The sequence below is a fragment of the Mobula hypostoma genome, chromosome 12, assembly GCF_963921235.1.
Source record: "Mobula hypostoma chromosome 12, sMobHyp1.1, whole genome shotgun sequence".
Taxonomy (NCBI): Eukaryota; Metazoa; Chordata; class Chondrichthyes; order Myliobatiformes; family Myliobatidae; genus Mobula; species Mobula hypostoma.
In genome coordinates, this window is record NC_086108.1 from 53352537 (window position 1) to 53365990 (window position 13454).

At 39.2% G+C, this 13454-nt stretch overlaps 1 protein-coding gene across 7 annotated transcripts in view; it reads left to right on the plus strand.

Moving 5' to 3' along the window:
* efcab7 (EF-hand calcium binding domain 7) overlaps nt 1-13454 on the plus strand; it is a 70897-nt gene that overhangs the window by 38489 nt on the left and 18954 nt on the right. For all 7 annotated transcript variants that reach the window (XM_063064115.1, XM_063064114.1, XM_063064116.1 and 4 more), the window contains exons 11-12: nt 10099-10247; nt 12071-12280. In XM_063064115.1, coding sequence (XP_062920185.1) covers nt 10099-10247; nt 12071-12280 — 359 coding nt within the window. The remainder of the gene's footprint in view (nt 1-10098; nt 10248-12070; nt 12281-13454) is intronic.

Here is a 13454-nt window from a genome sequence, read left to right on the forward strand (position 1 = left end):
AGAAATAGGAAAACAAATGAGAAAAGAAGATGCAGCACACATCAAAGTTGCCGGTGAACGCAGCAGGCCAGGCAGCATCTCTAGGAAGAGGTACAGTCGACGTTTCAGGCCGAGACCCTTCGTCAGGACTAACTGAAGGAAGAGTGAGAAAAGAAGATGGCTTGTTTGGTCTAAGTTCTCATTTCCAGCTGCTCAGATTATAAAACTTATGAGTGTATTTTGGACAACATTCTATCTGTCAGTCAAAAGCATTAAAGGAGCAATGAATGTCTCGGATGTTACGAAGAGTTAAAATGGGAATTCTTTTGTACCTTGTAATGGGTGGTTTTAAGGCATCATCTAAAGATACTTGAGCCCCTTTGCCCACCCCTGTAGATGGCCTGCGTAAATTTCTGGGAAAGAAATGGGACAGTAAGAATTGCTGCATATTTTCAGTATCTTAGGGACATCAGTAAATAAGCAAACATCTCCCATTTATTGGGTCAAGCACAAGATAGTTATTTTCAGATTGGGAGTTGGAATATTTTTTCTGTATTCACTCATCTTGCTACCAAAAGTTAGAAGGATACATTTTATTATACGTACACAGTGATATTTTTGTATTTAAATAGAAACTAGGTAATTGATTTATTCAAAGAATGAGGAACAAGCCTGAGGTCACGCAAAAATTTAGGCCTTAGCACATATTTTTAAAATTGTTTTTTCAGAAGTTATTGTTAGTGTATGAAGTACCACATGAAGATTTCCTTGCAGTGATATATTCTGTATTTTTCTTTGAGTAATTCCATTTCTTATAATTTCCTCATACATTAGCTATGATTAGCAAATGTATCTTTAATTACACAACAGATATAAGTTGAAGTTGAATGTATCTCAGACTAATAGGAGATTGCCAGAGTCTTGCAGTAATAGTGGATTCATGTTGCTGCTCATCAAGAAAAAATGGAAGTTCAGGCATTTGGATGGGAGTTACATTTTCATTAACTTTGGAAAAACATAATGGATCCATGCTTGGAAAAGTGTTTAACTACTCTGCAACAGCTACGATTATAAATGAATGAGTGTGACAATAGAACAGTGTGAAAATATCTCCATGAAGCAATCCAGATTTGCCAAAATTTAATGAATGTTCCTTCATACTCAAGTTATATTAATCAGGCTTGTTATTGCAAAAGCAAACTCATTTGCCAGTAATGTTTGCCATATTTACCAGATTTTAGTTGTCAAATTCTGCATTGAAATTTATGATGCTCTGCTAAGGATACAATAGTAAACCCTTAGTATATTTAGATTTTAAATATAATGTAGTATGGAAGGCTTCCCAGTTTTATTTGTGTACATCATAGGCTCCCTTGAATGAATTCCAGAACTATCTCTGCCAATGATATGCTAAAAGTTTGAAAAATATTGATCATCATTACATATTTTTCTACTTTGAATATTTTACAAATGCTGTGGGTGGTTTTGATAAATGTTACTTTGTTTAATTCAACAAATAAGTTGGGTTAATTAGTAATGAAAACCAAACAACTGGAGAAACTCAATGCATCAAGTCACACCTATGGGAGCAAAGGAATTGTCAGCACTTTGGATGAGGACCCTGCATTAGCACATCAGCAATTCTTTTCTCCCCCCCACCCCCACAGATGATGCTCAACCTGCTGAGCTTGTGTAGCAATTTTTTTTACTTCAGATTCTAGCATTTGCAGCTTTTGTATCTCCATTGTTAATAAGTGTATATCTTTAAATGATCTAATCAAAGGTAAGTGGCGATCTGCTGCTATGTAGAAGAGATTTTCTTTCATGAACAAATGCTATGGTCTATATTTAGGGCAATGTGGCATGACATCCATAGACAAATCATGTGACATTTTTACACTTACAGTGAAGAGTAGCTAATGGTCGAGTGATTTGATTAGTGAGTATTTTTTGTTTAAAAATCTTGACTGCAGTGAATATGCAAGCATCATCATAGTAACAAATCAATTCCTATAATCTATTGATGCAAGATATTATTGAATACACATTGCACAGTCCAGAGGGAATAGCAAAGACGTTAACTACCTAAAACAGTACGAGTAATTGAAAACCAGGGATTTAAGTATTGAGCTAGGAATCTGCTAATCAAGACAGTTACGATGAGGAAGGTTATTCAGCCTATCTTCAGTCATTCTTCTGTATTTTAGCAGTTAATTAGTTTTAAAATGTTATGGGGAAATAAATTCCTCTTTTGTTGTAAGCACTAAATGTATACAGCGGTGATGTAAACACATTGAAGTCTGGTTCCGAAATTCAGTAACTAGATCTAACTTTTGGAAGCAAAGTTCAACATGTATGCATTTCTGCTCATGAGTTAGTACATACAACAGAGAGTAAATTTCTACCCAAGAGGTTTTCATCTAACTACTTGGAAAATTGTTTCATATATAGTGATCATTTTTTCTGTAAAGTACAATTTTTTGGACATTTGTCCTGAATTTGGTGGAATCTGTTTTCATTTTACCTTTCTTAAACTTAAACTTTTTTTAACCTCAATATTTTAATATCTTTGTTTTGAGAAACATATTTCTAATGCTTACATAAGGGTATTTTAAAATAGGAGATAAACATGGCCTGTATAATGAAAGGAAGACAGAATATTTGAAATGGGGAAGACATTATTTATCATCTGAAAGAGACACACAGGGTCAAGAAGTCAAAAGCGCTATGCTCAGTATTGCATAGCATTTTGTTTTAAGATGCTGGTCTGAATGTTTGCTCTGCATTCCAGAGCTAGCTGGATATACAGTATAGGATCATTTAAGTTGGCTTTTGTTTTGTCAGCAGGACAAATAGGCTTAAAACCCATTGTAAATCATTTTAGCATATCCAAGTAAGAAAAAATATTTAATCTTTTTAAAATTTTCTCTCTAATTTCTCAAAGTGATAACTTGTATTTGTGCAAGATCTTGTGGATATTTGCAGCTGTATAGTTTTTTCACATCATTTCAGAGAGCAAGGTTATTCAAGAGGTTGATAGTACAAATCAAGGCTAAACCTGAAGTTGATAGAACAAGTTAAGGCTAAATAAGTTTAGAACTATACCAAAAGGGTTCCCTTCCCTAACCCTGCAACAACAAAGCTAATCCAGAGCCAATAACATAAACCCAAAATGATGTTGTTGGATGGAAGCAACACACATCAAAGTTGCTGGTGAACACAGCAGGCCAGGCAGCATCTATAGGAAGAGGTACAGTCGACATTTCGGGCCGAGACCCTTCGTCAGGACTAACTGAAGAAAGAGCTAGTAAGAGATTTAAAAGTAGGAGGGGGAGGGGGAGATCCAAAATGATAGGAGAAGACAGGAGGGGGAGGGATGGAGCCAAGGGCTGAACAGGTGATTGGCAAAAGGGAGACGAGAGGATCATGGGACAGGAGGTCCGGGAAGAAAGACAAGGCGGGGGGAGGAACCCAGAGGATGGGCAAAATGTGTGGCCACTGGGATTAATTCCACATCCCATTCCCATTCTGACATGTCTATCCATGGCCTCCTCTACTGTAAAGATGAAGCCACACTCAGGTTGGAGGAACAACACCTTATATTCCATCTGGGTAGCCTCCAACCTGATGGCATGAACATTGACTTCTCTAACTTCTGCTAATGCCCCACCTCCCCCTCGTACCCCAAGTGTTATTTATATACACACATTCTTTCTCTCACTCTCCTTTTTCTCCCTCTGTCCCTCGGACAATACCCCTTGCCCATCCTCTGGGTTCCCCCCCCCCCCCACTTTTCCTTCTCCCTGGGCCTCCTGTCCCATGATCCTTTCATATCCCTTTTGCCAATCACCTGTCCAGCTCTTGGCTCCATTCCTCCCCCTCCTGTCTTCTCCTATCATTTTGGATCTCCCCCTCCCCCTCCCACTTTTAAATCTCTTACTAGCTCTTTCTTCAGTTAGTCCTGACGAAGGGTCTCGGCCTGAAATGTCGACTGTACCTCTTCCTAGAGATGCTGCCTGACCTGCTGTGTTCACCAGCAACTTTGATGTGTGTTGCTTGAATTTCCAGCATCTGCAGAATTTCTCGTGTTTACGTTGTTGGATGGAAACTTATTTAGTGGTAGAATAATTTGTGCAAGAACCTTTAAGGTGCAGGCATCAAGGGATCTGTTTTCCAGTTCATTATTGGTCTGCTGCTACTTTTATCATCACCATTCATTTGTTTTAAATATCTAAATTTTCTTTCTCATACTGAATTTAGGAGAATTATTTTCTCTCCAGCTTCATTAATTACTAATCCTTGGTGAATCAGCAAATCCAGATATTTACGTAGGTTTGACAGTGTGAGCAATTAGGCTGATTTTCAACTTTTAGGCTCAGAGATTGAAATGCAGAACATTCTATGTTTGGCAATGCTGGCAAATGGTACCAGCCTGCAGGCAAATGAATGGGCAGAAGGAACCAGGTGGGGGAGAGGGAGGGGTAAGATGGAGACAGTTGCTGGAGAATGATGTATAGCAAGTGGAAATGGGACTTTTAGGGGAGGGACGAAGTACAGGTTGAACCAGATGGGGAAAAGGATCTGGTGGGTGAAATGTGTATGTAGTGGGTGGATTGAACCAGGAAGGGGAGGCAGATGCAAATGTATGATGGTGAATGGGGGAGTTCAGGAAAGGGAACAAAGATGTGAGGACCAGAGATGAACTGGAAGGAGTGGAGATAATGGAGTACAGGAAATGAGGGTTACATGAAATTGGAAAATTCTGTGTTAATACCATTGGGCTATACAATACACAGATGGAATATTAGATGTTGTTTTGTCAAGTTTGCTTAAATCCTCATCTTAGCAGTTAAGTGGAAAAGACTGAGAACAGTCAGGTTGGTATGGAAATGGGGAGGTGAGTTGAAATGGCACGCAACTGGAGCTCGGGCAGGGTGCAGGTACCCTGTGAATCTACATTTGGTCTTTTGATGTAGTGGAGGCTAAAGTATAGAGGTTGGTAGAAATAAGTAAACTATTGCTGACATTATTTTGTTTTGCAGTTGTAATCATAATTCCAAAATGTCATGTTGCTGTTCTGGTGTTAGAATAAAGGGTTGAATGAATGTTGAAAATCTTTTGGAGAAGTATGCAGTGCTTTTAGAACAAATTACATGAACAAAGGTAGGTGATGTCGAGCAAAAGGAGTTTAAGATGTTAAGTGTGAAACAGAGAAAAAAAAGTCCGAAAGATCAATGCCTTTGGATTTCTTATTACATTGTAATTGTTCAGTGAAGATTTTGAAACTTAGCATAAAGGCTCAGGGTTTTTGCATATAGAAAACAGCTGGGGTGATGGTGCAATTGTAACAAATGTAACCCATTGGAAGTGAAACCCAATGATTCACCCAAATTGCTCTGACAGTTCTTGCACCTCCAGGTCATCATTCTAATTTGAAAGAATATCAGTGGTGCTTCATTGTTTCTGACTCCAATCTTGGGACTGTGTATGATGGGAGCTCCTTAATCAGATGGCCAAAGGAAGTGCTCCTTGCCAGCTTCTGAAGTGAAATTAAGGATGGGAAATAAGTGTTGGCCTTATCAGCAATGTCAATATCTTAAAATTATTGAATCCACTGTTGTGAGAAGTAATTCAGCATGAACGATATTTGCATTTGCAGTGTATTAAACCTTCAAAACAATCAATTAAACCAAGAAAATTTTGTAGTTAAGGGAGAATTTGTGAGATCTTGAAAATAACTGGATTGCACAGCCATAAGTGATATCAGCATTAATATGAAAGGATAATTATAGTTTAGTTGTGGATGCACAACATTGAACAGAACCAATAATCATAGGGTCCAAAATACAATCTTGGAGAGATTAGGTGGAAAAGAAAATAGATTTTAAGTGATGCAGAAGAATGAGCGCAGTTCGATAATATGTTTAGTTAAAAAAATCCAGAGGGAGATATTTTGAAGTGAATGTTATCATGCAAGCAAAACTGAGCTATTTGTCTCTGAATGCTAATCCAAATTCCCAGCTAATCTATTGTACTCAAGCACATCTTCAGTGTTTCTTTATTGTGTCATGACTGTGGGTTTTTATATATATATATATATATAATGTGTGTGTGTGTATATGTATATGTGAATATGTGTATATGTGTGTGTGTGTATATATATATATATATATATATATATATATAAAACATATGTAGAGTATAAAACTATAAAACATTAAAAAAACATACTTGGATATTGACTGCTCAGCTACAAATCTGACACATGGGCATGTGCAAATATTTAAATTTGACCGCCTTTGAAGTGGCAACATACACATGCACATGGCCATCGAACTTTGCAGCTCCTCCCGTGGAGGGTCAGACACCCTGAGCCAATAGGCTGGTCCTGGACTTATTTCCATTTGGCATAGTTTGCATATTGTTGTTTGATTGTTTGTGGTTTTTGTATTGCTATATTTATGCTCTATTCTTGGTTGGTGCAGCTGTAACGAAACCCAATTTCCCTCGGGATCAATAAAGTACATCTATCTATCTATCTACATTTCTTGGTTCATTTGTAGGATTCCTGTCTCTATTGCCCCCTTTGCCCTCCACCTGTCAACAGTGGTGCACCTCCCCACTTAATCATGAATAAGCCAATTAAATAAATCAGTAAAACCCAATTTAGCAACAGGCATACATTACAGGGTACAAATTCTTAGAGATGAGAGAAATGGAGCACGTTGACAAAGTATGGTAAATGAGTGCTGCTAAGAGCAGAAAATGAACTGCATTCACGTTTCCGTGCTCCTTTATTTTCTGCATATCTAGGCATGGCTTCAAAGGGAGACAGTGAGTAGGACTTTCAGAGTTAGTAGAAAGAACAAATGGTGTAGTTTTATGGGTCTAATTATGAGGTGATGCACTTTGACAAAGAAAGCAAGGGATATGAGCATACACTCAGTGGAAACTCATTCAAAGCTATTTGTTGAAACATGCATTTCCCCAAAAGTACATTTCTAGATGTCTAAATACATAAAAATGATCTGAGTTTTCAGAAATGCAAACAACAGGAATTCTGCAGATGCTGGAAATTCAAGCAACACACTTAAAAGTTGCTGGTGAATGCAGCAGGCCAGGCAGCATCTCTAGGAAGAGGAATAGTCGACGTTTCAGTTAGTCCTGATGAAGGGTCTCGGCCTGAAACGTCGACTGCACCTCTTCCTAGAGATGCTGCCTGGCCTGCTGCGTTCACCAGCAACGTTTATGTGTGTTGCCTGAGTTTTCAGAATCAGTTTTAATATCACTGGCATATGTCGTGAAATTTGTTAACTTTACAGCAGCAATGCAATGAAATAGATGATAAATATAGAGAAAAAACTGAGTTACATTAAGTATATATCTCTATTAAACAGTTAAGTTAAAATAAGTAGTGTAAAATAACAAAAATAAAAAAGTATTAAGGTAGTGTTCATGGGTTCAATGTCCATTTAGAAATCGTTTGGCAGAAGGAAAGAAGCTGAGTATGTGCCTTCAGGCTTCCGTACCTCCTTCCCTGTGGAGTGCCAGTGTTAATTGTCAGCAAAGTGAAGATGTTATTTCCAGTCCGGACCAATTGTGGTCTTCTGATTAGGAAGTCAAGGATCCAGTTACAAAGGAGGTACAAGGGCCTAGGTTCTGTAGCTTTTTGATCAGGACTGTAGGAATAATGGTGATAAATGCTGAGCCATAGTCAATGAACAGCATCCTGACATAGGTATTTGCATTGGCCAGGTGATCCAAGGCTACATGGAGAGCCATTTGAGATCACGTCTGCCGTAACCTATTGTAGCAACAGTCAAATTGCTGTGGGTCCAGGTCCTCCTTGAGACAGGTGTTGATTCTAGCCATGACCAACCTCTCAAAGCATTTCATCACCTTAGATGTGAGTGCTTCTGGATGATAGTCATTGAGGCAGCTCACACTGCTCTTCTTGAGCACTAGTATAATTGCTGCTCTTTTGCAGCAGGTGGGAATTTCCAACTGTAGCAGTGAGAGATTAAAGTATCTTTGAATACTCCCGCCAGTTGGTTGGTACAGGTTTTCAGAGCCTTACCAGGTACTCCATCAGGTCCTGCTGCCTTGCAAGACAGCCTGACATCAGCTTATGAGACAGAGATCAGAGGGTCACTAGGTGTTGCAGGGATCCTCATAAATGTGGGTTTATTCTCCCTTTTAAAGCAAGCATAAAAGATGTTGAGCTCGTCTGGTAGTGAAGCATCACTGCCATTGGGTTTTACTTAGTAGGAAGTAATGGCCTGCAAACCCTGCCAGAGTTGACATGCATCTGATGTCGCCTCCAACCTCTCCCTGAATTGTTTCTTGGCGCTTGAAATAGCTCTCCACAAGTCATACCTGGTTTTCTTATACAGACCTAGATCACCAGACTTAAGTGCCACAGATCTAGCCCTGAGCAGACTTATGAACCTCCTATATCACCCACAGCTTTCGGTTTGGGAATGTACAGTAAGATTTTGTTGGCACACGCTCATCCACATAGGTTTTAATGTAGTCGGTAACAATTGTGACATTTTCATCCAGGCTCGAAGATGATGCCCTGAAAATTGATTCAAAGCAGTCCTGTGTGTGCTTCTGTGCTTCCCTGGTCCATACCTTCTTGGTCCTCACTACTAGTACTGCAGTCTTAAGTCTCTGCCTATACTCGGGGAGTAGAAGTACAGCCAGGTGATCAGACTTACCAAAGTGTGGGCAGGGTGTGGAATAGCATGGTAGGCACTCTTGAACTTAGTGTAAGAGTGGTCCAGTGTGTATTTCCTCTGGTGATATAGGTGATTTGTTGATAATAATTATTTAGTGACTTTCGCAAGCTGGCCTGGTTAAAATCCCCCAAAATAATGGAGAAGGTATCAGGATGTGTTGTTTCATGCCTGTTGATTATATTACTCAGTTCATCTAGAGTCTGTCTGACATTAGCCTGAAGTGGAATATACACCACTACCAAAAAGATCATTGAAAACTCTTGCTGCAGGTAAAATAGCCGGCACTTAATTGCGAGGTATTCCAGGTCTGGTGAGCAATATTGGGATGTTACTGATACGATAGTACACCACAAGGAATTGATCATGAGGCATATACCTCTAACTCTGCTTTTGAGAGACTCAACCAACCTGTCTTGATGATGTATTGTGAAGCTGTCTATTCGAATCGCTGCATCTGGCACGGAAGGGGTTAACCATGATTCCGTAAAACAAAGGACACACGTGTTCCTAATGTCCCTCTGATACAGCAGCCTAACTCTGAGAACATCAGTTTTATTTACCAGAGACTGCATGTTTGCCAGCAAGATAGTTGGTATTGGGAGTCTAAAAAAATGAGGTTTTCAACTCACTTTCAGACTAGCACATCGACTCCTCTTTCGCTGGCAGCTTTTTAAAGAGGCGGTGTGCTGGCCATAGTCCAGTATATTTCCGTCGGTTTTAAGCAGTGATGGCTTGTTCAATTGCATTAGGACTTCATCACTGACTGTACACATCATAGATGCATTTATGGTTCTCAGTTGTAGCAGACTAAAATGAAAATATTTGATGTGTTCCATCATTTTCAATGAGAGCTATTTTAAGAAATAAAATCTGAGTTTTAAAAATAAAAATATGGAAATATAGAATAGAGTCACAGAAATTTGCACAGAACGCCAGTTAAATTGCAACTGAAGTAGTTTGTCTATTTTGTAAATACCATTAGAATACCATTAAAGCCATCCCGAGCTTATAGCATACATTTCACAGATTCACTCGCAAAGTACCAAGGTAGAAAACAAGTTATGAGGAGAAAATGAAATTGCTGAAACAATTTCAATGGAACCAGAGAAGGCTAAGACAATTTTTAATGTTGATTTTGTTTTAAGTTTTTTTTCCTCTATAACTACCTCTATCCAGATCACATGCAAGTGACCTGGGTTATATGAGCTGTATTTAAGTGGTTTGGTGGGTCACATGTTCCCAGTGTCTTTGGTAATATCTGCTTGAACTGTTTGCTGGAATTTGTGTTACAGCAACCTCAGATGAATGTGGTTTGCAAATCTGTACAGGGTGTTTAATTATACATTCACTTCACATCATACTTCCACATTCTGCACAGAAAACTTTGACACAAAGAAAAATCAACTGACACGACAGGGTTTCATGGAATTGAACCTGATGGAAGCCAATGATCGGGAAGGTGATCCAAGAGATCTCTGGATTACACTTGAATCAATGGGTTACAACAGAGCACTGGAAATGCAAGAGGTATGTGTTCCTTTAGCCTTAAAGCAATAAGTTGTCGACAATTTACAATAAGAGAGAAGGATGTGCTTAGTGGTGGGGTCCTGTTGAAGGTGGCAGAAGTTGCGGAGGATAATGTGTTGGATCTGGAGGTTAGTGGGGTGGTAGGTGAGGACAAGGGGAACTCTGTCCCTGTTGTGGTGGCGGGAGGATGGGGTGAGGGCTGAAGTGCGGGAAATAGAGGAGATGCGGGTGAGGGCATCATTGATGACAGCAGAAGGGAAACCATGATCCTTAAAGAAAGAGGACATTTGAGATGTCCTGGAACGGAAAACCTCATCCTCGGAGGAGATGCGGTGGAGACGGAGGAATTGGGAATAGGGAATGGCATTTTTGCATGTGGCGGGGTGGGAAGAGGTTTAGTTGAGGTAGTTATGAGAGTCAGTGGGCTTGTAGAAGATGTCAATGGACAGTCTGTCTCCAGAGATGGAGACCGAGAGATCAAGAAAGGGGAGAGAAGTGTCCGAGATAGACCAAGTGAATTTGAGGGCTGGGTGGAAGTTAGAAGTAAAGTTGTTGAAATTGACGAGTTCAGCATGGGGGCAGGAAGCAGCACCAATGTAGTCGTCAATGTACCGAAGGAAAAGTTGGGGAGCAGTACCAGAATAGGTTTGGAGCACAGACTGTTCCACAAAACCAACAAAGAGGCAGGCATAGCTAGGGCCCATGCGAGTTCCCATAGCTACACCCTTGGTCTGAAGAAAGTGGGAAGAGCCAAAAGAGAAGTTATTGAGTGTGAGAACCAGTTCCACCAACTGGAAGAGGGTAGTGGTGGTGGGGAACTGGTGAGGTCTATTATCCAGAAAGTAGCGGAGGGCTTTGAGGCCTTCTTCATGGGGAATGGAGGTGTATAGGGATTGGAAAGTCCCGACGAAGGGTTCCAGCCTGAAACGTCGACTCATCGTTTCCACGGATGCTGCCTGACCTGCTGCGTTCCTCCAGCATGTTGTGAGTGTTGCTTTGACCCCAGCATCTGCAGATTATTTTGTGTTTACAATAAAAGAGAAATGTAATTCTAAAATTTTTCATGCTTTCAGGTGTATACATTTTATAATTTATTCTGGAACATTGTTATTGCTAGGTTTATTTAACATGTAAGAAGAAAACTTGTGTTTATAATGTGTATCAGGTTAAGATTTGCTTGTACTGAATGATCATTGATACTTCCTGTTTGTCCCTAAATGCTACCTGACCTGCCGAGTATTTGTAGGTAATTTTCTTTTGGTAGTATTTTGCTTTTGCAACAGTGCTAGTGTACCTTTTTTAATTAAGCATTTAAATTTAGAACATTAACCAATAGCAGACAGATTTACTGTATGTTGAGCTCCCAATTGTGAGTCAACTGCTACTGGAAAGGCATATTGCATAATTGTTTTGTTAGGTTATTAAGAATTTCAATAAATTAAGTTTCATAATCGTAGCTTGTAACTAGTATCATTGCCCCTCGTCAGAAATAATTCGCAATTGCACTGCGTATCTTTAGATTACATTCCATCTCAAGTTCTTCTAACTTTTGGTAGCTATGCCTTCAGTCTGTTAGGCCTGGGTTCCTTAATTCCCTTCATCAAGACTCATTCTTTCCCCCTCTGTTGTTCCTCAAAATCTAGATCTAACCAAGCTTTTGATTACTCTTTCAAGCTTTCAATTACTATAATTAAGCTTCTGTGTAGAGACTTTCTGATGGTTTCTGAGATGAAAGATAATATATAAATGCAAATTATATATTTACTTCAGAGCATTGGTGTTTTTATTTATTAATTTCTCATTAAAGAATTTTTTTTATATAGGCTTGTCCATTTGTTGTTGATATCTATGCAGAAGATAGCAAAATTAAGCTGACACCAATCAGTCTGGAAGCAGATGGAAGGCTCCTGAATTTAGTTATCTGCAAAAATGTCATAAGTAAAGGAGAAGCAAAAGCCATGAAGGGTTACAATGCATTGGTGATTTACACTTACAAGACTGATACAATAATCACTTCAGTAATTGAAAATAAAGTATGTATTAACTTTTTATTAGTTTAATTTGATTTTTGTAATACTTGTAGCATCTGCACATTTTGGCAATCTTTAATGCAAATTAAAATTACAGGAATTTTAAATCTGTGTTGGCTTTTGAATAAATCCCGTTTGTTTAAGGTAAAATTCTGGGTACTCCTTAATTCCAAATTACAGGCTAATGGAGCATAATCATCCACCATCATTTGTAGCTTGCTGGACTGCAGCGTATGCTCTTACATTTTGGTTGAAGAATGCTGCATTATATCACCTCATTTTCCAAACTTATCTACTCTTAGTATTGTAAAACAATAGAAGGCATTGAATCCAGTAAAGGCAGTGGCTTTGTTTAATGTATTCTCAACATACCACTCAAGGCTTGTGGTTCAGAATTAGCTGTGCTTTGACCAGACTGCTCAAGTACAGATGTAGCAATGATGCTATCCCAACAAATTGGAAAATTTGTCGAAGTACAGGGGTGTGAGGTGTGGGATGAGTATGGTGGTGTAGTTGCAGTTCTGGGAAGAAAAGTCAGAGATACCAGTCATGTGGTTTTTGCTAAAAGGCAAAGTGAAGTTTTGGAGATTTGTTTGGTTTGGTAATCACATCAAAATACTAAGGATATGGCCAATTTAAGAAGCTATTTGTCTAATTCCCATAAACCAAATCATTTCAATTACCCTCCCATAAGTGGATGCTAAGTCATCAACAGACTATTGGAAGGTGCTTCTTCCTCCTTAGCATTAGAGTAATAGAGGATTACAGCATAGATCCAATCTCTTCAACCCATCTGGTTTGTTCAAACTGTTATTTTGCCTAGTCTGGTTGACCCACACCTGGACCATAGCTTGCCATACCCCTCCCATTTATGTACATATCCAAACTTGTCTAAAATGTTACAGACAAACTCACACACCACTTCCCCTGGTAGCGCATTCTGCAGTTGCACCACCCTCTGACTGAAGAAGGCCCCCCCACCCCAGGTTTCCTTTAAATATTTCATCTTTCACCCTTAACCTATGACCTCTAGTTACTTGGATTGTTTTGTACTTTAAGCACTTTCTCTGTTTATTTCATAGCCATCACTTCTGCTAGCAGCTTGTTCCACACTTGCACCACCTTTAAATATTTCACCTTTCACCCTTACTCTATCACCTCTAGTTAATTGGATTGT